The sequence below is a fragment of the Marmota marmota genome, unplaced genomic scaffold (genome assembly GCF_001458135.2).
Source record: "Marmota marmota marmota unplaced genomic scaffold, marMar, whole genome shotgun sequence".
Classification (NCBI taxonomy): Eukaryota; Metazoa; Chordata; class Mammalia; order Rodentia; family Sciuridae; genus Marmota; species Marmota marmota.
The window spans coordinates 8,424,618-8,444,837 of NW_025999983.1; the positions used below are offsets into that span (position 1 = coordinate 8,424,618).

General features: G+C 53.0%; 1 protein-coding gene across 1 annotated transcript in view; it reads left to right on the plus strand.

Annotated features, from left to right (window-relative positions):
* The window catches only part of Ezr (ezrin), a 45,684-nt gene that overhangs the window by 24,877 nt on the left and 587 nt on the right, over positions 1-20,220 (plus strand). The window contains exons 3-13 of the mRNA XM_015498631.2: positions 2,612-2,707; positions 3,537-3,811; positions 4,298-4,381; positions 5,361-5,507; positions 11,238-11,334; positions 15,624-15,787; positions 16,126-16,256; positions 16,970-17,130; positions 17,498-17,590; positions 19,029-19,280; positions 19,466-20,184. Of these exons, the coding sequence (XP_015354117.1) occupies positions 2,612-2,707; positions 3,537-3,811; positions 4,298-4,381; positions 5,361-5,507; positions 11,238-11,334; positions 15,624-15,787; positions 16,126-16,256; positions 16,970-17,130; positions 17,498-17,590; positions 19,029-19,280; positions 19,466-19,630 (1,665 nt within the window). The 3' untranslated portion in view covers positions 19,631-20,184. The remainder of the gene's footprint in view (positions 1-2,611; positions 2,708-3,536; positions 3,812-4,297; positions 4,382-5,360; positions 5,508-11,237; positions 11,335-15,623; positions 15,788-16,125; positions 16,257-16,969; positions 17,131-17,497; positions 17,591-19,028; positions 19,281-19,465; positions 20,185-20,220) is intronic.

Consider the following 20,220-nt stretch of genomic DNA (forward strand, 5'->3'; position numbering starts at 1 on the left):
AAGCCAAGTGGATCCAGCTGCACCCTGTGTGACTCGGTGCCTAGGACCTGACCCTAGGCCGTGCCCTGACTTCCAGTGGTGGCTCTGCCTGCAGCCAGCATGTCCTTGGTCACCTTCTGGGCACCAGTCCTCACCTCTGAATAGTGGGGTTTCCAGCATAAGTTTTTTTTTAAAGCAGAGAATACACTAGAATAAGTGGCAAGACAAGACCTGGTTACAGAGAAGGGTCTGATGGGAAGCTGGTTCATGGGCCAGACTGGTCAGTGAAAGCTGGCCTTGATGGAGCCAGGTGAGGGAGACTGGGAGGGAGTTGGTCTCCGTCCTCTCCATCCACCTGTCCCCACATGTCTCATGCAGCAGCCTATCCCACTCAGCCTAGGCCCTGCAGTGAGTGGCGGTCAGTGGCTGGACTCCAGTCCAAAGCTCCGGTTTGCTGGCCAGCGACTAGGCAGACTGGGACTGGACGGCTGCTGCTGCACCTGCTGGAGGCGGGGGAGTGGCCCAGCTGTTGCTCAGAGTCTGTGAAGCAGACTCATCCCTGCCTTTGCCTTCCCAAACTAACCCTCTGAGGTGGGGGTGAGGGCTCGAACCCGTGGTTGACATGTCTTTTTATCATGAGGCGAAGCGAAGGACCTAGAAGGCAGTTGTGAGGTTGGGAGGCGAGTGAGGAGGACCCATGGGATGGCTTTTAGAAAGCAATGAATAAAGTAAGGTTGGTTAATTGTAACTTGTCATTTTGGGGAAACCATGGGGGTAGGGTAGGACTTTGAAACAAAGACACCGAAGACCATTAAGCTGAAAAGAGAAGATTCCTCCAATAAAGAAGTGCAGTAGTACTCAGCCATAAAGAAGGGTGAAAATGGCATTTGCCGATAAACAGATAGAGTGGAGAATATCATGCTACGTGAAATAAGCCAGTCCCCAAAACCAAAGCCCGAATGTCCTCAGACATGCAGGTGCTAACATACAATAAGGGATGAGGGTGGAGCGTAGGGAAGGAAGTACTGTGGATTTAGACAAGGGGAATGAAGGGACGGGAAGGGGGATGGGAAGAGGAAAGAGCGTAGAATGACTAGGAAATAAATTTCCTGGGTCCTATATGAATTCACAACCAGGGTAACGCCTCGTCATGTACAACCTCAGGAATGGGAAGTTATACTCCGTGCATGTATAATATGTCAGGATACACTCTACTGTCACGCATATCTAAAAAGAACACATTTTTAAAAAGAATTTTAAAAAGTGCAGTAGGTCGGGGCAGCTAGGGGCTGGTTTCAGCCGAGAGAGTGGGGGTCTTGACGTGGCTGCACAGGACGGCCTCAGATGCAGGAGGCACTCTGAGCTGTGGCCCTGAAAGTCCATGGCAAGCCTGATACAGGACAGGAGAGGGTGGTCAGGAGATGGTCAGGGGGACAGGAGATTCTCTTCAGCTGCTTTGGTCCACGCTGGGAAGGTGAAATGGAAAAGCAGGGTGAGAGAGGCACCTGCCGCGTCTGCAGGGCTTCCTTATGCGACTTGGAAGCAGCCTCAGCCAATAAGGTGCTGGTCTGTGGGGAACAAGAAGTCAGCAGGACGGGATGGAGACCCGGTCTTTGCTCTCTGCGCTCATCTGCCATAACACAGGAGACACGGGGCTGCAGACACCTGGCAGGGAGCACTGTGGAAAAGTGCGTCTCCTTCACTTTGTTCCACCGTGAAGAATTTTGAGTATAGTCCATCTGCCCTGTTTTGGGGGCAAGGGAGAGGATGAAGAGGTCAGCCCTTGTTAGCATTGAATGAACAGCATCTGGCCCCCTGAGGGTGAGGAAGAAGCAGAGCTGGCTTTTAGGTGAAATCACAGGTTTTACTTTAAGCAAGGGCCCATGCGTGGTTTTGAGGGTGTTCCCTCCTCTTTCTCTTTAAACATGATAGAAGCCATGTGTCTGAAGAATGGTAACATTTTCCCTAAAGGTGGAGCACCATATCAAGGGATTTAATTATATGCCAGAGCCACAGGACTCCTTTGATGATGGTCAACACACCCGACTACCTCTGCTTTTGTTTCCAAGACACCCGTGAGAATCACCAGTCTAGGGCTCTCCCTGTACGCGCCTCAGGAGGCTTCTTTTCCTTGTGTTGTAGGGAATTTTTAGATATGAAGTCTTTGTGACCTAGGGTTGGGGTCCTAACTCAGCTGTATCAGAATTTCACATTTCTGGAGTCCTCAAGAATGCTAGTCTCCCCCCCCCCCCCCCAATCTCTGTGGTGACAGCACACCTGGACACACCTGTCCCTGGTAGGCCATGGGTCCCATGGTGCATGTGCTCGCCACAGCCCAGCCTGGTGATGTTCACTCGGGAAGCTCTGTGCAGAGCAAAAGGGCAGAGTGTGCGCTTAAAAAATTTAAAGATAACCCCTAATCGGGTCAGATTTATGTTAAAAATACATCATTCGTGGCTTTGGCATGATGACTCTGTGGGCAACTGGTCATTTGAGAAGGTACTGCCAGGGGATTTGACCAAGCAGGCACCTTGGTTTCTTGGGGACCACTGGACACGTGGACGACTGCTGGTCACTGTGGCCTGTTTAGGGGAGTTTCTCACGACCAGGCCTCTTGCTTGCTGTCTCGCAGGTGGTTAAGACCATCGGCCTCCGGGAAGTGTGGTACTTTGGCCTCCAGTATGTGGACAATAAAGGATTTCCTACCTGGTTGAAACTTGATAAAAAGGTAAGTCGGGGTTAACTATTTACAGGCTAGTTAGGGGATGTTGGTCTGCTTCTTTGACAATAAAGCTGGAGCACTTGAAGTCTTTTGTTTTTGTGTTCCTTTCTATTTGTGTAAAAAGTTTTTACAGACAAAAAGGCTGCAGCCTTCCATTAAACAGGGATGTGGATCGGAAATTAGACCCTGCGTTCCTCCTCAGTGCCCCTTATTGGAGCAAGAGGAATGGTTCATTACCTAGCTTTTAGTTGACCTCAGTTTTGTTTTTTTTCCCCAGTGAGATTGTTAATCTTAGAAACCATGAATCACCCACTCTGTTGTAAGAACCTGTTGTTGCTTTGTTTGAACCTGTGAGAGATTATCTGCCAACTCCAAAGATGGGATAATTCCACTAACAATTTTAAAGAGAAACAATCAGCTAAATGTATTTTCTTCAGATTCTTTGAAAACTCTGCTTTCCCCCAGCGTCCCTCCTCCCGTGTCACTGTAACAAGTCCAGGGTGGAGGTGTGTGCCATGGTCCGAGGCCAGATTGGCACCTGGGCACATTTCAAGATTGCAGGTCTGCGTCCTTGGAATTGATAGCATCATCCCTAGGAATGAGGGTTTTGGGGAGCAGCATGGCAGCTCAGTAGGTTTCCAGTGGCGTGTGAGTGTGCGCTGGTACTCTTGACTGAACTTTTTTGTTTCTCATACTAAAGTTGACTTTGAGAACAAATACTGTCGCTGGCCAAAGGCCCCCTTTTGAGTCCTTCCTTGTTCATCAGACAATGTTTGAAAAAGATGTTCGAAAGTGGCTTCTGCGTCTATGATGAGATGTGGCTTCTGTCCTCCAGGTGTCTGCCCAGGAGGTCAGGAAGGAGAACCCCCTCCAGTTCAAGTTCCGGGCCAAGTTCTACCCTGAGGACGTGTCTGAGGAGCTCATCCAGGACATCACCCAGAAGCTGTTCTTCCTCCAGGTGAAGGAGGGGATTCTCAGTGACGAGATCTACTGTCCTCCTGAGACAGCGGTGCTCCTGGGGTCCTACGCTGTGCAGGCCAAGTTCGGAGACTATAACAAAGAGATGCACAAGTCCGGGTACCTCAGCTCTGAGAGGCTGATCCCTCAAAGGTGAGCAGGGGGTGGCCTGGCCTGCTTGAGCGCAGCCACCTGTCCTTCGGAGGTGGAAGTAGTGGTGTGAGAGGAAGCAGGGGACTATCAAGGTGAAGGCCCTGATGATACCAGGAACACAGTGGGGAAGGCAAGCCCCCTCCCTCCTGGAATCTGACAGTGACTCTTCCTGAGGGTCCTTGCAGTCAGGCACCTCATGACCAGCCTGCTTAGCTGTTCCTGGTATGTAATAATCTGGGCTCTGCTAAGTCTGTCTTTAGGCACCATTGGCCATAAAAATTACCCCTTTGGGAAGAAAAGGTCATTTGAAATAAAATACCTTTTTAAAAAATTTTCCACCAGGACTGAGCTTGTCTCATTCAAAATGCTCAGGTTAATCCTCAAAGATAAAAATAACATGCATCGGAAAGCAGAAACAAGTTGATTGTTTCGTTTGAAAGGACAGTCGGGGTCTGACTGTATGTGTGTCCTCCTCCTGCCACCCAGAGTCATGGACCAGCACAAACTCACCAGGGACCAGTGGGAGGACCGGATCCAGGTGTGGCACGCAGAACACCGTGGGATGCTCAAGTGAGTGCCAGCCCCGCGGCTCAACTCTGGGTCGCCTGGGCCTTCCTAGCTTGTCTTAGGGACTCCAGCCAGCGCTCTCAAGGAGGTCAGCCTCACCAAGCCCTGGCCCAGGTGCTAGTGAAGTACTCCAGCTGGGGGAAGAGGGAGATTTGTTTTGTTTTTAAATCAAGATCATGTGTTCTTGCCGGGGGAGTGCAGTTTGATAAGGCTTCAGGTCCTAGAAGCTCTCCCTTTCTTTGTGGTAGAGAAAATCTTGTCAAAACTTCATCTTAGTCACGGGGAGCACTGCTCACCTGTAACCAGAGAGAGCATGGTGCTTCATCTCTCTGCTGAAGAGGTACTGTTTACTCTGTTGATAAGGTCTTTGTCCTCAGAAGTATGCATAAACGAGAGCTCCAGATCCCAGGTAGAAATGCAGCTGTCAGAGAAGTGTGGGTGAAGCGTGAGGAGGGGCAGGGGTGTGTGGCTTTAAGGCAGTTCAGTGTAAGAAATGGCCAGATTCCCCGCCCTGGCACTGCTGCCCGAGCCCTGCGCTCAGGCCCGACAGCAGCTCTGTCATTGTCCCAGCCTCACAGGTGTTGTGCTCCAAGGTTTCTGTCTGGCCCAAGAGTCTTTTGTTGGGGAAATCGACTCAAAGCCTGCAGCGGTGGCTGTTAGGAGGGCAGGGGCCACCCAGAGCTCTGGGTGCACCCAGAAAAGGGTAAAGATTTTGTCTAGCAGTAGAATCGAGAAGAAAAATCCCTCTTCCTTGGAAGCAAGCAAGAGTCAGTTTTTCCAGTGTGGAGTGTATCGTGGTCAGCGTCCAGGACAGCAGGGACCCTGTCAGGCGCTTCTTCCAAGCTGCCCGGGCCTTGCCAGCCTGCGCTCTGCCCACAGTTGTCAGCCCATCCTGCCCTACAGGCCTCAGTTCTGAAAGATTGGGGGGGTTTAACTGGGATGTGGAGAGCGCCAGCGACGGTGTCTGTTTGCCTTCCATTAGGGACAGTGCCATGCTGGAGTACCTGAAGATCGCACAGGACCTGGAAATGTACGGAATCAACTACTTCGAGATCAAAAACAAGAAAGGAACAGACCTCTGGCTTGGAGTCGATGCCCTGGGACTCAATATTTATGAGAAAGATGATAAGTGAGTTGAAGTTTGTAAAGCCGTTAGCTGGCGGGGGCGGGGGGACCTGGAAGCAGGCGGGAAATGGCGGTTCTGTGGGGGTTAATTGTGAAGTAGTCGTTCAGCACTTGGCCTGGAGTGTGAAGCTTTAAAGCCTTTTGGACAGCGCTTGGCCTTCTAAGGTCAGCCCAGAGGTGCACGTCCACCACTCTCCTGTGTGGTCTGCCAGCAGCACAGGTGTCAGGGAGGCTGGGGGGCCTGTCTCTTCCCGCTGCGAGACAGTGGCTGCAGGAATACACGCCCCTCCAGCTCCTTGCAAGGCCCCGGCACACCCCAGGCTTCTCCCCCTGCTCCCTGGCCTGGGTGGACCCCTGGCTCAAGATGTGAGCTGATCTAAACAGAAATACTTCATACTGTAATCAGACTCCGGAGAATTCTGTCAACAGCCTGTGTGTGTGCAAACGTGAGCTGGATCCTCTCCGCCTGCAGAAGGAGTCTGATTGTTCACAGGACTTTCATCGTCTATCAGCAAAGTCCCAAAGTCTGCGAGTGCAGAGCAGCGTAAGGAGAGCTGCCTGGCGCAGGGAGAAGGCCTCCTGTTGCTGCAGGTGCTCCTGGTTCCTGCCTTGGCACACACAGGAAAGCATCAGACTTCAGTGGGGCGAGTGGTTCCCTGAGCTCAGAGAACAAGCCGAGGTTCTAGGTGCTTCTGTCCAGAAGCTTCCTGGATTTAAGGAATGGAAGGAAATCCCTTGGGAGACCAGAGAGGGGCTCCTTGGGTCCCTGCTCTGAGTGTCCCCTGAGCCTCCTTCCTCTGAACGGCTCTTTAGCAGACCCTGTGGTGGCACCAGGCTCAGGAACTGGAAGGCAGCTGCAGCTCTGGCTGAGGAGGGGCCGGCAGCGGTGCTCCAGGGTCTCCATGCCCATGGCCTGTGTGTGAGAGAATGGCCCACAGACCCAGGGTGTGCTGGAGTCTTGCGACACACGTCTTGGTTCCCACCCAGGTGCAGGCTGTCTCTTTAGGTGACACTGTCCTCGCCCCTCACTGTGGCTCACCCCTGTCCTGTTCTCAGACCTCACATCCCCCAGAACCTTCTCTCTGGAGTTGCTGAGGGGAGGGCGGGGGCACTGCCTTGGACAGATGACACGCACATAGTCGGTCGCTAGTCCAGCCCTGGGTGTTCCTGCCACAGCCAGAGCACAGGTGTATGTCACTAGCAGGGCCTGCGCCCTGGTGCGAGTGTGGCCTGCGCACGGGTGAAGGCAGCCTCTGTCCCCTGGGAGATCTGGCACCCACAGAGATGGACGGCATTCATCACAACCCCAGGAACCCAGAGGAGAGCTACTGAGGCTTGTGGCTGGCTCCCGGGCGTGCGGGCTACAGTGTTGTAGAGAAACAAGGACAGAGGAGTGAAGGAGCCGGGCCGCGGTGTTTCCTGAGCTGGAGGCCAGCCTCAGTTAGCGCAGCTGCAACCAGCCGTGCACAGAGCCAGAGAGAACCTCGCGTCCTCGTGGGAAACTGCCTCTGCCTTTGAACTTGTTCCTTGGATGGCTAGATTTTGTAACAGAGCCATGGCCAGGGCTGTCCAGACAGGTTTTTCAAGCTGCAAGAAACAGACATAGGCAGGGACTTGCTGATGTCCGCTTGTGACCGGCCCAACCCGCGGAAATGCTCATTTCTCCCAGGTGAAGTCTGAGCTTTGTGCCCCCTCAGTCCTGCTCTTGCCCCCCACCCAGCTCAGCAGCACAGTGGCAGCTCTCAAGTGGGCCTCTTTCCCCAAAGTCAGGGCCGGATGTTGGACACCTTCGTCCCCTACCTTCTCCTCCTGACCTGGTGCTGACTTCATTCTACAGACGTCAACAGCGTGGTTAGTGGCACGAGCGGGCTGTGGCTACCCAAGTTTGAGGACCACTGAGCGCTCTGGCTGCTGGGTTTGAGCTGCCCTCTTTATCACTAGGACTCACAGTGAGATTAGATATTTTTGATACATTGTTTAGGGAGAAATCTGATAAGATTGAGTGTGTAAATTGAGCTGTAAAAGATTTAGTGCATTCTGCAAATGAACAAATACATCTTTATTTTATCCTTTTTGGTGTTAAAATTGGCTTAGATGGGTCCCTTTTTTTTTGGTATAGGTAGCCATTGATTGGGAACCCAGGACTGGAAGCATTTGTCTCCTCCCGTTTCCTTTAAACCCTGAACTCTGCACAAGAGGGGAAAGTAGGAAACCTGATCCTGGACAGACGTGTCCACTCTGAGACAGGCAGTCCGGTGGAGCTGGGCTGGAATTCAGCACTCAGACCAGACACAGAAACCGAAGGACATTGATCCTTTTGCCAAATTCTTTAGACATTTGAAAGCATGTCCCCGCTCAGTGTCATCCCACTCCAGGCTTCCTGGTGCATGAGAGGACCTGTTGGTGGGAGTTTCTGAGACTGGCTGGGTTCCAGGCTCCATCCGCTCCAGGAGAGGGTGGGCACTGCGGGGCTTGGGACATGTTGGAGGCTAAAGGAGCAAGCAGTGTCTGTGCCTTTAACTCTCACATCTCTCTCTGATTCCACATCACCATATGCAGCCACCCCTCTGGCCTCCTGTTGACACATCTCAAAGTAAATCACAGCATCTACTCCCTTTCCCCAAAATGAAAGTGCAGATCACTTGCTAGAGCTTGATATATTTTGATGTAAAATTCAAGTACAGTGTAGTTTTCAGTGCTCATTTGCTGAGTTTTGACAAATAAACATGCCAGTAAAATTCAAAATCCTGTCAAGGCATAGAATATCATCACTCTCGGCTGCAGATTTTGAATTTAAAATTTTAACTATTAATTTTTTCATCTTTAAAAATCATTTTATACTTTTTTAAAGCTCAAAAAGTAGCAGAGAATTCCCATATACCCTTCACCCAGCTTCCTCAAAATGTCAACATTATATGCAACTATAGTCTCCAGTTCCAGGAAGTTGATGTGATTTAAATCTGATTTAGATCCAAACCTTGTTTCCATCCCAGTCTTTTGTTAGACTAATGTTGGTTTCTGCCCCAGGACCTTGTGCTGCATCACACCAACATTTAATCGTCTTGTCTCCTAGTCTACTTTGATCTAGGACAGGGTCTGTGGTCTTCCTCGTGGCCGTGATATTTTCGAAGAGTCCTGGACACTGATGGTTTATCAAGTCCCTCAACTTGGATTTGTCTGATGTTTGCTCAGTTTAAATTTGAGGCTTGCACTTCTGGGGAGAACCCCACAAAGTGCTGTGCTGCCTTGCAGGGCCTCCTGTGACCTGGTGCTGACCCGGATCATGGCACGAAGTTGTCTCCTAGGTCTCTCCACTGTGGATTCTGTCCTGGTCTTTGTAACTGACAAGTGTGTTATAGGGAGATACTGTGAAACTACGTAAATAGTTGTCTATTCCAGCATCCATCTGTGAGACTTCTATCAAATAATTATTATTGTGGTGTTTGAGAAACAGTAATTCTTAACAAGCACCTCTTTATATCTATTAGTCTGAATTCTGAGAAGCTAGTTTCTCTCTGCCCTTTATTTAGTTATTTCTATTGATATGAACTCATGGATACTTATTTTAATCTTTGCATTTGATCTCTTGGTAGTAGTATTTATTTCATTGCTCAAATAGCTTGAGGTTTGGACTGTGGGAGCCCCTTGGAGTTGGTGCCTGTTCCTTTCCCTGTGACCTCATTGTTCTCTGAGTACTTTCTTACCTCCTGGCACGAGGTGCTCCATGCTCATCACATGCTCATCCGTATATTCATGCTCCAGCCCTGGAAACGGCCATTGCTCCAAAAGCCTCTAAGCTGTTTTGGGGAATCCCACCTTTTTTTTTTTTTAATGTGTTTCCCAGCAGGGACACTTAAGATATAAATCCCATAGCAGTCTTCTAGGGACCATGTCCATGTTCTTTATGTGATCTCTTAAGAAAGAGGAAAAAGAAGTCCTTGTAGGTTTTCATTTTCCAACTGTGGTTGAGAATTAAAGGAAGTTCCTCAACTCAAAAGTGAGTCATAACTTTCATGTCGAGCCCTCATCTTGATACAGCAGTTATGCTCATGAGTGGCTGGGGGTCGTTATATGAGGTTCCAAAGTCTTAAAAGGACAAACTTTCCAGACACGGCAGAAAGCAGAGTCGGGAGGCCCAGGGAGCCCACCCCTGGAAGGACAGATGCCTCTTAAGCTCTTGCCATTCAAGTGTTTGAGGACGAGAAGCTGTTTTGAGAGCTGTGTAAAGATGGGAGCCAGAGACCAGAGCTGGCCTGCCGGAGTCCCAGGAGCTGGGGAGTGGCCTGGCCTGTGGCTGCGGCGCGGGCAGCAGCCACCTGGTGCTCTGCTCAGCCACCGCATGTTGCACTTAGGTCTGGGGAAAGGGCTGCAAGGCAGCAGCTGCCACCTGGTGTCCTTTCCACATAAGGCGGATGTGGCTGAAGACGGTGGCAAGACCAGGCCATAACTCAAGTTCCTCTTGAAACAGACGAAATTACACCTCGAAAAATTCTGTATCCCACCCGCGACGATAAAACAACAGAACAAGCTCTCTGTATGTCTGCGTGCTCTGAGACCTCTTAGCCAGCTGTACGAGCTTCCGAGACAGCCGTGGCAAGGATGTGTCTCAGAAAGCCGTGGCGGGTAAACCAGGGGGCAAAGCAGTGGCCCGTGTCCTGCCTTGCTCAGCAGGTGCACCCCACTGCTGTGCCCACGAAACTGCCCGTCAAGCTCGGAGCCTCTTGCACCCTCAGAGGCCACCTGCTGCCTTGCCCTGGCTCATGTTGCCACAGTAAGGCCTGTGTCACCATCAGTCTTGGCAAGCAAGGAAGCGTCCCCACCCCTGCTATTTCTGCTGAAAGTTGGACTATGGGAAAGGACAGGGTTTGATGGCAGTGTCTGGTGGCTTGGGCTTGTCCTTCCAGAACGGCATTTTCTGTGACTGTTGAGTGGGGGCGAGGTGGGAGGCAAGCGGCAGCCCACTGTGGCCTCAGACCCGTGGGCTTTTCTGGGAGTGCCCATGAGAAAGCTGGCGTTCGGGTCAGCATCAGAGTGGCGTTGGTTGAGGACATCGTGGGGCTTTTCCTGCAGTCTCGGGTCATCCTGGGAGTTGGAGGGTGACACAGGGCCGTGTCTGGCCAGCCAGGAGAACGGGTCTCACTGGGAGGATAACCTAAGGCAGACCTCGCACCAGGCCCCATTCCCATCAGCAGGCAGCGCTCTGCGGGCGGCTTGTGTGGAAAGCAGGGGGACTCTCTGCCTGCTGGTTTCATAAAGTGAAGCAATAGCTCGGTAGCTTCAAGACGCAAAGAGAAGAATTTATGTGGCGAAGAGACTGTGCTATGAGGGGCAGAGGCCGCCCAGGGACCATTTGCAGAAAGTTCGCCGCAGGTGGCTCTGGGGTGCCGAGTATAGGGTGGAGCTGACGTAGTGGACAGTGGGAATGTCCACTGGGAATCAATCACCAGCAGACTGAAGGAGAGGCGTGTAGGATGGAGGTGTGGGGAGAAGGTCAAACAAAGGCCCGCGAGGCCTGGGTAGGACCCTAGCTGCCTGTAGGACCCCCAGCCCTGGGGAGTGGATCCACTCTGATGCCAAAAGACTGAGATAAACTAAAAGAAATGGGGGCATAACCAGCTTTGTGCTTTCTAAAACCCAACTTACAGACTTCAAAACTAGATGGCCAGCCTCTCCTAGTCCAGGCATCCACAGTCACAGCCCTCTAACCACCTGCCTCTTCTGTTTTTAACCTCAGGTTGACGCCAAAGATTGGTTTCCCCTGGAGTGAAATCAGGAACATCTCTTTCAATGACAAGAAGTTTGTCATTAAGCCCATCGACAAGAAAGCACCTGTAAGTTCACATGAATTGTGCACCGGTTGCTGCTTGTCATTCTGACAGCTAAAATGAGTTCTCGGGAGAATACCCAGATGTCTCTGTGTGCCAAGGAGCAGTGATGCTCAGAATTCCCTGTCACCGAGGGCCAGGATCCTGGGCTGAGTGCTGTCCACTGCAGCTGGAGATTACTGTGTAGACAAGGTGTCTGCCAAAAGCTAGACGCCTGTAACCCCTAAGTTTTCTCACTCTCTTTGTTCCTTACAGAGAACAGGGCAGTTCTGAATTGTGAACTTTTGATAAATGATGAAAACTTCCCCCAAACTTGGGTTTCTGTCTGGGCACGCCTGGCTTGTGAAATGTCTGTGTTGCCGCAGAGAGTGCCTGCAGACTGGGTGTGGACATTAGGGAGGGGGCTCTCATCGGCTTCTCCCCAGTACGGCTGGAGGGCAGGTGGTGACTGTCATCTGAATGGCCAGATTGTGGCTTTCAGAGCTCCCCTGGAGTCCCCAAGTTAAAATCCCAAACATCCCCAAAGCATTGCTGTTCGCCAGGATATGGGGATAGGGATAAAGATTTTATGTGCTAATCAGAAATCTGATTCTTAAAAAAAAGAAAAAGAAAAAGCCACTTGAAGAAATTTGTTACCCTCCTTAGAGCCTGCTCTGAATTTTACTAAAATTATGGGTTGGACAGGACTTTGTGTTCTCATGTCCTTGTTGTTCCCTAGTCAGTTTTATGCTTAGAGGTAGGCGTGGGTCCTGGTCCAGGCCTGGGACATCTGTCGAGCTTCTCAGGAATAGCATCACTTAGCAGTGGCAAGCCACTTGGAATTCTCCACGTCATGTTACTGTCGAATTACTGTTCCCCACGTAGGACTTAGTCGAGTGTAATTTAAAATCAGCAGGTCTTGACATTGTGAAAGTATTTTCTTCCTTATTGAAATGTTTCCTGCTGTTTGTAAACTCTTGACTCTCGCTCCGTGGGTAGCTTTGCAGTTCTTTAAAATTAAACCAGTGTTTAATACAGACTGTCAGGCTCCATGGAAACAGTTCACACTAGCATGCAACCTCGCCAGCTGAGGGTCAGAGGGTACCCACGTTAGCTGTGAGGTTGGCTTAGGTAGAAGAGCAAGAAAATTGTGAAGTTTCACAGAAGATTGCTGCCTACCCCGTGGGGAACTTCTGATTTCCAGAACATGGTATTTAGAAATTCAGCTGACAGGGCAGAAGCTCTTAATAGGCTAGATCGTTCCAGTGTTTAGCGCGCGCGCGCGTGCGTGTGGTGTGTGTGCATTTTTAATTTGGTCTAAGCTTAGCTTTTGAAAAGCTGAAGAACATTACATAGTTATGAAACACCAAGCAGAGGGGACAACTTTGCATCTGGTTTAGTTGGCGACGTAGATTCAGTACAGAATTGCTCTCGGTGAAGCCTCAGTTACAAAGAAGGGAAAGGCCTGTTGCTGCAGCCCTCTCTGCGCCAGGTACCCAGGCCATCAGCCGTCACAGTGAAGCCAGGTTCCAGGGCAGAGAGGAGTGAAGCCAGGCAGATGCTGGGCTTCCTGGTGGAGATCATAAGCTGCAGCTACGAGGAAAAGTCACACAGCTCTGCAGATGGAGACGGAGGGGAGGGCAGGTCAGGTGGGGAGGCCTCACTGGGGCGTTGGGAGCCTCTGCACCACCAGGGCTGCCTATCCTTAGTCTTTCACTTTGGGCAAAACAAAGCCAAATTTTCAAATTTCAACCTTTACATAAAAGAGAGCAGAAACCCCAAAGGTCAAGGAGGCTCAGGCCTCATCTAGTGTGACCTCACCCTGGCATTTTCTGCAGGGGACTCACAAAGCCTGCCCTTAGGGACCAGGCAGCTCCTTTCTATAAGCCAACTTCTCCCTTCTGCCGAGTTGCAGTGGGGCAGAGCTTGGGCTCAGCCTGCCCACATGGCCTGTGAGGGGAGATATCCACACTTCCTCCAGAGCAGGGCCTCTTGTCCTGCAGCTCTCGGGCCACTGTTAACAGCTCTTGAAGTGGCAAAGGACACCCACCCAAGCCAGGTGAGGTGCACACCTGTAATTCCAGCAGCTCAGGAGGCGAGGCAGGAGGACTGCAAGTTTGAGGCCAATCTCAGAAACTTAGCGAGGCCCTAAGTAACTTAGTGAGACCTGTCTCAAAATGAAAAGGGCTAGGGATGTGGCTCAGTGGTTAAGCACCCCTGGGTTCAAGCCCCAGTCCCCAAAAAAGAAAAAAATGCCCACCCAGCCTTGCACTTGGTGCTTTCAGGAGCCCCACTGACCAGGTGCCCCGCCCCTGCCCATCCTAGGTCTTGGGGCCACACCAGAGAGTGGAGACTAGCCTCTTGGCAGAGTTTCTGGAAGTCCTGTCAAGGCTTCTATCCCCACCACCTTTCCCTGGTTGGATCCAGAAGGTCTTGTATCCCTTTTTTTTCGGGCACACTCATGCCTGTTTCCATTTTTAGGGTGTGAGCCCTCTGCCAGTTGAGAAAGCCTGCTGTGGTTTTGCATCAGGAGGCACGGTCTAGGGACTTGGACTGAGAAACCTTAAAGTGTGGTTTTTATTTTTCACTGGAAGTCAGCAACTGGCTTCCTTCGAAGGCAGTGGGAGGACTTCCCTGTCACCCGCTCCCTTCACCCGCTGGGCAGCAGACACCCGAGTGTGTTTCAGCAGCTACAGAACCTTTCTCCAAGGCGGGTGGGAGAGTTCTCAGGTTCACCTGCAGCTCTGACCTTGAATCCTTTCAGTGGATTTTTTTCTGAAGAGTGGCTGTTGCTGCGTTTCTTTGCAAATACTTCTGAGTCTCAGTAGGAATCTGTTTGGGCAGTGTGCCTCGGAAGCCATAATGCAGGGTTGTTTTCTCTTGTGTAATAAGAGATAGGTGGGTAATAAAAATTCCTGCTTCTCCCAGCTCTGGACTCCTCCCTGGGAAACCCGATGACTTAATAACAAGTGTGTGAAACCCCGGGGAGCCCCACCCAGGAAGTTCAGGGGCTCTGGGGCTTGGCCTCTGCCTCTCACCCAGGTTTTCTGGAGCCAGGGACCGAGGAACTAACTGAGCTCCTCTTGGGTGTTTCTTGGCTGGTCCAGCTTGCTCCGTAGGCCTCTGATGTCACTGTGGGGCGTGTCATGGTGCTGCTTGGTTTCAACCCCTTCCCCTGTTCCAGACGGTCAGGATCTGAATGCCAGGGACCTGTGGCTCCGAGGATGCTGACGGAGCATTTGAAATACTTACTGTAAGAGTTTCCAAACTATGTCCTCCTCTGGCCCCTTAGTCATAGCGGGAACCGGGATGGCCTCTGTCCCTCCCTCTGGAGCCTGGCAGGGTAGCAGGTATGTGAGGCACCGAGCATTGGAGAGTGGTCGCTTGGCGGGTCAGCCACTTTCATTGTGCCACATGCTATTCTAAGTCCCCTTGTACGGTGGTTGGGTCTTCTTGGGGGTTCGTTAGGCCCTATCCTCCCCATTTCATGTTGACGCTGAGGCTGGGGGATGCAGTAGCCTGCTCAGGTTGTGGGGCTCAGGCGTGGCTATGTGCGTCAGGCAGCTGCCCCGCAGCAGAGCTTGCTGACCCCCAGGGACCATGAGTGCTGGTTTGGTCCGGGGGAGGCGGGGACACCAGCCCTGCTCCTGGGAGTGGATGGTCTAACAGGAGCAGGATCCGGGACGAGTCAGTGGGTGACGTGATGGCATGTTGTGGGAGCCCCCTGCACCCAGTAGGGCAGGCACAGCAGCAGAGTCGGGCTTCTTGGGTTGGAATTGATGATGACACTGCGATCAGAAGGAGGCTCTCGGGTATGAAAGATGCACCCAGCTGCCTGTGGGGGTTGTGCTGCGAGGCTGAGGTGTGTGCACGCTTAGAAACCTGGAGGAGGGCAGGGTGGCGACTGGCGCACGTGCTCACAGAATGGGAGGCAAAGGCTGTGGCAGAGGATACAGGAAACTCAGGGAACGTTGAGGCCATCCAGGCAAGAAAGGGTAAGGGCGCATGGTGACGGCAGCTGTGGGATTGGAGAGGACAGACACCAGAGGTGGGGCACAGATGGCAGTGGCCTCTCCTTGGAGTAGCTGCCCAGGCTGGGAGTTCAGTGTGTGTGCAGAGACACGCGTACACAGGTGCACCGGACACACTCCTCTACTTGTTTCAGAGAACTTGTTCCTAGCACTGGGAATGTACGTTTCTGGGCCCTACTTTCTGTCATGTTTGTCCTTTTAGAAAAGGTTCCACGACTTCATGAAGCGTGGCTGGTGGGTGCCACCAGAGCATCCCTGAGTCGCGTTGTCCCGTCTGTCTTGCAGGACTTCGTGTTCTATGCCCCCCGGCTGAGAATCAACAAGCGGATCCTGCAGCTCTGCATGGGGAACCACGAGCTGTACATGCGCCGCAGGAAGCCGGACACCATCGAGGTGCAGCAGATGAAGGCTCAGGCGCGGGAGGAGAAGCACCAGAAGCAGTTGGAGCGGTGAGCGGCGTCTTGGGGCAGGGAGCATGGCTGCACAGCTGGCCTGCCAGGACATGGTGCCTGTCGGGTGACCCCCACGTGGCCATGCCCTCCGTGGCCAGCAGAGCCTGGTGGCACAACCTGGTGCAGGCCTGGGCAGTGCCAGCCAGCGTTAGCGCTGAGGGCCGAGTGCCGCAGGGAGCCGTCCCTGGGATCTGGGATCTGTTCCCGGCCTTCTCACACACCGTCCTGACGGTGCCCGAGACAGCAGCTGGCAGCTGCATGGGAAGCCCGCCTCATTCGCCCGCCTGGGCCTGCGGGCCCTAACGCTCCTGTGCCTGTTCCCCTCCCTCAACCAGGCAGCAGCTGGAAACTGAGAAGAAGAGGAGGGAGACGGTTGAGCGGGAGAAGGAGCAGATGCTGCGGGAGAAGGAGGAGCTGATGCTGCGCCTGCAGGACTATGAGCAGAAGACCAGGAGGGCCGAGAAAGGTCGGCTGGCGCCCTGACTGCCCAGGCTGGCTGTCCCCGCAGAGGCAGGCAGGGTCCCCGCACACAGCTGGGGGGAGCCTTCCAGAGTGTCTCAGTTTAACATGGTACCCCAAAACAGCCTGATCAGAGAAACGACCCACTTGGTTCCCTCCTGTGCTGGTGGTTTTAATTTTCCCAAAGTCCCTCGAGATGAGGACACTGTCAGCCTTTGGTGGCAGCCTGGGCGTGGCAGAGCCATGCTGCACTGCTCCCAGCCTCTTGACTCCACCAAGGCCACCTGTGAAGGCCAGACCCCTCAGCACAGCCCGGTGGCTCAGAACACAGCTTGGCTGTGATAGTCCCCCAGGCTCCTGACCAGCCCTGCCCTGGAGGGCTCTTGGTGTGGCAGGGAGATGGCTGTGTTCGCTGGCAGCCTGGAAAGACCGGCGGGGAATTGGCTGTTACAGCGAGTGCCGAGGCGGTGAGACTGAGGATCCTGGTACCGCAGGGCACAAGGGTCGGACCCAGCCGGGCCGGTGTCTGACCTCTCGGCAGTGGTTTCTAACTGTCTGGAGGAAGTTGTGTGGAAACATGATGGAGTGAGCCTGAGACCTCCCAGGGGACAGCTGGCCACCTGTGACTCATCCCGGGCCCGTGGTCCTGGGAATGGCTTCGAGTAGGACTCTGGTCCCTGGCCTGGGGTTGGAACCGCTCTGGCTTCGTATTCCTTGCAGAACTCAATGACCAGATCCAGAGAGCCCTCCAGCTGGAGGACGAAAGGAAGCGGGCCCAGGAGGAGGCGGAGCGACTGGAGGCTGACCGCGTGGCTGCGCTCAGGGCCAAGGAGGAGCTGGAGAGACAGGCGGCCGATCAGATAAAGAGCCAGGAGCAGCTGGTAGGGATTGCCTGGGTTTCAAGATGCTGAATTATAGAGGGGCTGCTTCTGGGGATCGAAAAAGCGACACCTGCCTTGTAATGGCTCTTCTCTGGGGCCGTAATCGGATCTACCGGAGGCGTGTAGCAGCCACCGGGGAGGGGGCTAGGGACTTGCTGTCATCTGTGCCCAGTCAGGGAAGTGGACCTGAGCGTGGGTGTCTGGAGTCCCACACAGACACAGGTCAGCTCGGATGAGCCCTGCTGACCCCGGGGAGCGGGAGGGATGCAGTGTGTCACCGCAGAGTCCTTTCACCAACACATGTAAATGTCGGCAAGTGGACGCTCAGAGGATTTCAGAAGCTGCTTGGCTCCGCCTTCCCTTCCAGGCTGCGGAGCTCGCCGAGTACACTGCCAAGATTGCCCTCCTGGAGGAGGCGCGGAGGCGCAAGGAGGACGAGGTTGAGGAGTGGCAGCACCGGGTGAGTCTGTGCCTCGGAATCCTGCCTGTTGTGGCCCGCAGTGGGTTAGGAGAGTCCAGCTTGACCCCGGGTCGCATTAGAAGCTCCTGGGACATTTTCCATCCTTGGCCAGCACCTGCTGTGCTGCTGAAGCAGAGATCCACAGGAGCGGGCTCGGCCTGTACACCAGTGTGTGCAGCTGCTGGATCAACCCGCTAGTCCACTCCACCAGTGCCCCGCCTCTGCTCACCAGGATCAGACGCCCCTGCTCAGGAACTAGTTTTAAATCCAATTATTTGGGCCCCTGTGACAGAAATAAGACCTCCTGGAATATATTGGAGGGTGTGTGAAAAGGACCTCAGAGGTCTCCAAACCAGAGCGGGAGCCCAGGCTCAGCGGTGTGGCCACCTGGCCAGGAAGCGGGGATGGCCTCCCCTGAGCCTCACTTTCCTTATGGCAGTAGGTGGTGAGACCCACCTGTGAGCTCTCACTATGGACCCTGCACAGGTTTGACGAGCTCTGATTGCAATCATGAGACCTTGCAGAGCCTGTCCTCCACCTGTGGCCCTCTGTGCCCTCCAGGACAGCACAGGGTCTAGGTGTGGTTCATGTCATGGACTTAACACCAAGCTTCGGGAGGCCCCCTCCCCTTCATCCTCCCACCTGTTTGTCTCTAGGACTGCCCTCCTGGGTCACTTGTAACTAGCCTCCCTGGCTGCCCGGCGTGTTTTCCACCTGCTACACACAGAAGGCTCTTTAGGTTTTGGGGAGAAGGTGGTCATTATAAAGTATTAAGTGAGAAAAGCTGGTGACAGAACAAGGCAGACTGAGCTCACCCCCAGGAAGCACTTGGAGGCAGGGCTGGGCATATGTGTCCTGTGAAGATGTTGGGTGGACTCGGGGTAATGGCAGGAAGGTGTCAATAAATGTAGCCCACAAGGAGAGCAGTAATTCACACCAGTGTTGTGTGTGCTGCTCTCTGGGATGTGGAAGACTTGTTGTTTCCGAATATATATATACACAGTAGGTGTGTAATAGGGTCATATAGAGAACAAGGAAGGGTTCTTTAAGAAACGTCCAGCTGGAGCTGGGGTTGTGGCTCAGCAGTAGAGCACTTGCCTCGCACGTGTGAGGTCCTGGGTTTGATCCTCAGCACCACATAAACAAACAAAATAAAGGTATTGTGTCCAACTACCACTCAGAAATAAGTATTTTTAAAAAAGAAAAAGAAACACCCAGCCTCTGGCACGGTGTCGCCTGTGCCGTGGAAGTGATAAGGACAGGGAGAGCAGCCCAGCCCACTTCTGCGGAGCCGTGCTGGGGCTGTACTGTTATAGCTCCCAGGAGCGGGGGACGGAATTCTTGTGCTCCCCACGAGGAGACCACGCCAGCTTCTTAAAGTAGTGCCAGCGCAGGGACCTGGGGGAGACGCTCCCACCTATTTATTTGCTTTCCAAAGGCCAAAGAAGCCCAGGACGACCTGGTGAAGACCAAGGAGGAGCTGCACCTGGTGATGACCGCGCCGCCGCCCCCGCCGCCCCCGGTGTACGAGCCCGTGAGCTACCACGTGCAGGAGAGCCCGCAGGAGGAGGGCGCGGAGCCCATGGGCTACAGCGCCGAGCTCTGCAGCGAGGGCATCCTGGACGACCGCAACGAGGAGAAGCGCGTCACCGAGGCCGAGAAGAACGAGCGCGTGCAGCGGCAGCTGCTGGTGAGCAGGGGCGGGGCGGGGCCTGCTTTGCTTTCACCTGGGCCGGTGCCTTTTAAACCGGGCCACCACAGAGGTCCTCTCCACCCGGCAACCTCTCCCTTTCCCAGGGGAGGGGTCTGCATGCCCAGCCACTCGGTGGTGTCCCAGGGAGGGCAGGTGCTGACTGCTGCCGCTTCACGTTGCAGACTCTGAGCAACGAGTTGTCCCAGGCCAGAGATGAGAACAAGAGGACCCACAACGACATCATCCACAACGAGAACATGCGGCAGGGCCGGGACAAGTACAAGACCCTGCGGCAGATCCGGCAGGGCAACACGAAGCAGCGGATCGACGAGTTCGAGGCCATGTAAAGGCCGGGCCTGAGGGTCCCGGGCAGACACGTCACACTTGGCTCTTTAGTACTCTAAATCTAGAAGCCCCTCAACATGTTCCAGGTCCCTTATAAAAAGAGAGGTTACCCAGCAGAAGCCTGTCTGGTTTGTTCTTCCCAATTGTATGCTAGTGCCAAACAGGCCTGATTTTTATGAGAATTATTGAATCACTTCCTGTTTTATGCTTGAAGCAGGACTGATGGAATTAAGGAAAGATTCCTGTAAAGTCTGAGTGACAAACTTCATGCTGGCCTGTGTGATCCAAGGTGCAGTATCATTAAAGAAAACCACACCGTGGCTTACATCTGTGCCATACTTTTTCTGTTTTTGAAATGAACTCAAAATTGATTTGTTCTTGATTTCTGTGAAGGGTCCATCTCTGTATATTTTGTTGAGGGGTGACAATTATTTTGAAAATTGAGTCTAAAAGCACTCTCCACACAGTGATTTCCTTTCTCCAGACATTCAGTTCTGCTGGCAAAAATCTGCAGTGGTCATTCAGAAAGAACAGTACAGGAGGACTCTCCGGTAAAGTTTTTTTTTTTTTTTTTTTTTTTTTTTTTTTTTTT